Raw genomic sequence first — 2,356 nt, forward strand, 5'->3', positions numbered from 1 at the left:
TTAGTTAGTCCTCGAGATCCTGCTTTCCTTTTACTTGTATTGTAACTTTCTATTTGTCTTTCTTCTTTTGAGTTCTTATGAAACCCAGTGTTCTTAAAGAAATTATGAAATAACTTTAAATTATTAAGGTGTCAGAGTGTCACCACAGGACTCCACAGCCAGCTAAAACTCAAAAAGAGGTAGGAGGAAGAGTTCACCAGCGCCCATGTTCATAGTTTGTAACAGCTAAATCTTGGAAGTAGCCTCAATGCCCACCCACACACGAATGAATAAAGTGTGGTACATACACAACGGACCACTACTCTGCCATGAAGGATAAACTTCAATCATTTGTAGGAAAATGGATGTACCTTGAGAACATACATTACATGAAATAAATCAGACATACAAGCTTAAATATTGTATGGCTTCTCTTATATGACAAGATCAAATATAAGTAAGGAACAAGATAACAGATAATAGGAAAAATAGGAATAGATCTTCTGCAAGGAAGGAGACAAAGGGAGGGGTGGGAAGGGAGGGAGGGGAGGAGAAGAGCATTTAGAAAAATAATTAAGATGTATTACATAGGGCTGGGGAGATAGCTCAGTGGTCTAAGTGCCTGCCTGGCAAGTGCAAGGACTGAGCGGGGTTCAATCCCCAGCACTACATGCCATGCTGGCCCTGCCTGGGTGTGCTAATCCTGTGCTGTTCCCAGGAATGGTGGCGCACGACTATAATCCCAGTGCTGGGGAGGCTGAAAACAGGAGGATCACTAGGAGTCCAAGGTGCATAGTGAGACCCTGTGCCAAATACACACAATTAAGCAAAAAAAAGTAATAGATACAAGAACTAACTCCCCTTAAGTAATGTAATCATCACGTACTGCAAATATGCAGTAATAAAAAACTTTTTAAAAATTAAAGATTTCAAGTAAAAATAAAATCCTTGCTATATAGCAATTAGATAACTGGTAAGATACAGAGTTGGCAGGAGGCAAAACTATGCTTTACAAGATCACCAAATTATTACTATTCACTTCCATTCTATTATATTACACTAATGTGGCTCTAAGCATCATAACAGCTGAAGCTCAGAAATGGAAGTCTCCAAGAGTCTCACCTTGGTGCAGACCACCCGTACAACCACTTTCCAAAAGGCAGAGGAATCAGAACCAGGTTGTACCTCAAAGAGAAGATGTTTTTCCTGGCCAGTGGCCACTTTAGCAGTTCTGAAAAGAGACAAGCACACCTGTTAATTTTATGAGAAGTCATACAAAAGTGCAGAACTATGACACCGGAGTCAAGAAACACTTTCAGATGGAAACACGAAGAAAAATACCAAGACAAAGAAGTAATGATCATAATAACTGCATTCTTAAAACACAGGAATGGAGAATTTTTAAACTTAGACATACAACTTAATTTCCAAGTTTTTTAAGTCAATAACTTTGTGGAATTATATTTATAAATCTTTTTGTCATATTTATACCTTGTCTTTAAATTTCTAGCAAAGAGCGTTAGGAGAAAAAACTCTAAAAAATTGGGACTTAAAAGGTTTAGCTGGTTTCACTTACTGAGATTTTGACAACTGCCTCAGATATAAAGTGTAAAAATATCTTGTTCTTGTCTGAGTCCTGTTTAAGCAATGCTGAAGTATCTCTTTGAAAGTTTTTGTTTTTTTTAGATAATTTGGAGCTTGATCAAGTAAAACAAATGATTGGAGACATTAAATATAGCTTAAGGGCCACAGGATTCTAACACAAAAATATAACATTTTTAGAGCATAATAACTCAGTATCAGGTTATCAACACCAATTTAAATCAGTTCAAAGATATTTAAACACTACAGTTTCCTTTTATCATTTTTAGCATTTCTTTCTAAGCACCCATAAAGATATCATGTTCAACAAATTGACTTACAGCTAAATAAAATAAGGCCATTAAAAATAAAACAACAAGTCTTAGGAAAAAAAGTCTTCCCGTAAAAACAGTTCAGCCAGTCCAGTTTCTAGTTCTTGCTTCCCAACTACAAACCCACACTTCTGTTATCAGAGGGCACTGCACTGGGAAGGGCCAAATTCCACTCACGGAAGTTGGTCCACTTCGTCTTACCAATCAATACTCTTGGGTTACCTTTTACATAGCCACCACATAATGCAAATCTCAAGGGGAAAAATAAAATGAAAAAGAAAGACTTACACATCATTGATTTCAGCTACTCTCCCAAGAAATTCTTCATAAGTTAAGGAGCTACTTTCTCGAACCAATGTGACATGTTTTGCTACTTTTTCTGGTAACTTGTTAATAACCAGCTGTGTCTGATCTGAAATTTGCTGTCCCATGATGAAATGATGTTTTGTAGAATCCAGGAAAAG

General features: G+C 36.8%; 1 protein-coding gene across 1 annotated transcript in view; it reads right to left on the minus strand.

The window, feature by feature from the left end:
- Window positions 1-2,350, minus strand: part of Rnf141 (ring finger protein 141) — a 22,325-nt gene extending 19,975 nt beyond the window's left edge. Inside the window, exons 1-2 of the mRNA XM_004634872.2 lie at window positions 2,181-2,350; window positions 1,102-1,210 (exon numbers count right to left, since the gene is read on the minus strand). Coding sequence (XP_004634929.1) covers window positions 1,102-1,210; window positions 2,181-2,323 — 252 coding nt within the window. The 5' untranslated portion in view covers window positions 2,324-2,350. The remainder of the gene's footprint in view (window positions 1-1,101; window positions 1,211-2,180) is intronic.
- Between the last annotated feature and the right edge of the window lie 6 nt (window positions 2,351-2,356).

This window comes from Octodon degus, unplaced genomic scaffold (assembly GCF_000260255.1).
Source record: "Octodon degus isolate 3935 unplaced genomic scaffold, OctDeg1.0 scaffold00067, whole genome shotgun sequence".
Classification (NCBI taxonomy): Eukaryota; Metazoa; Chordata; class Mammalia; order Rodentia; family Octodontidae; genus Octodon; species Octodon degus.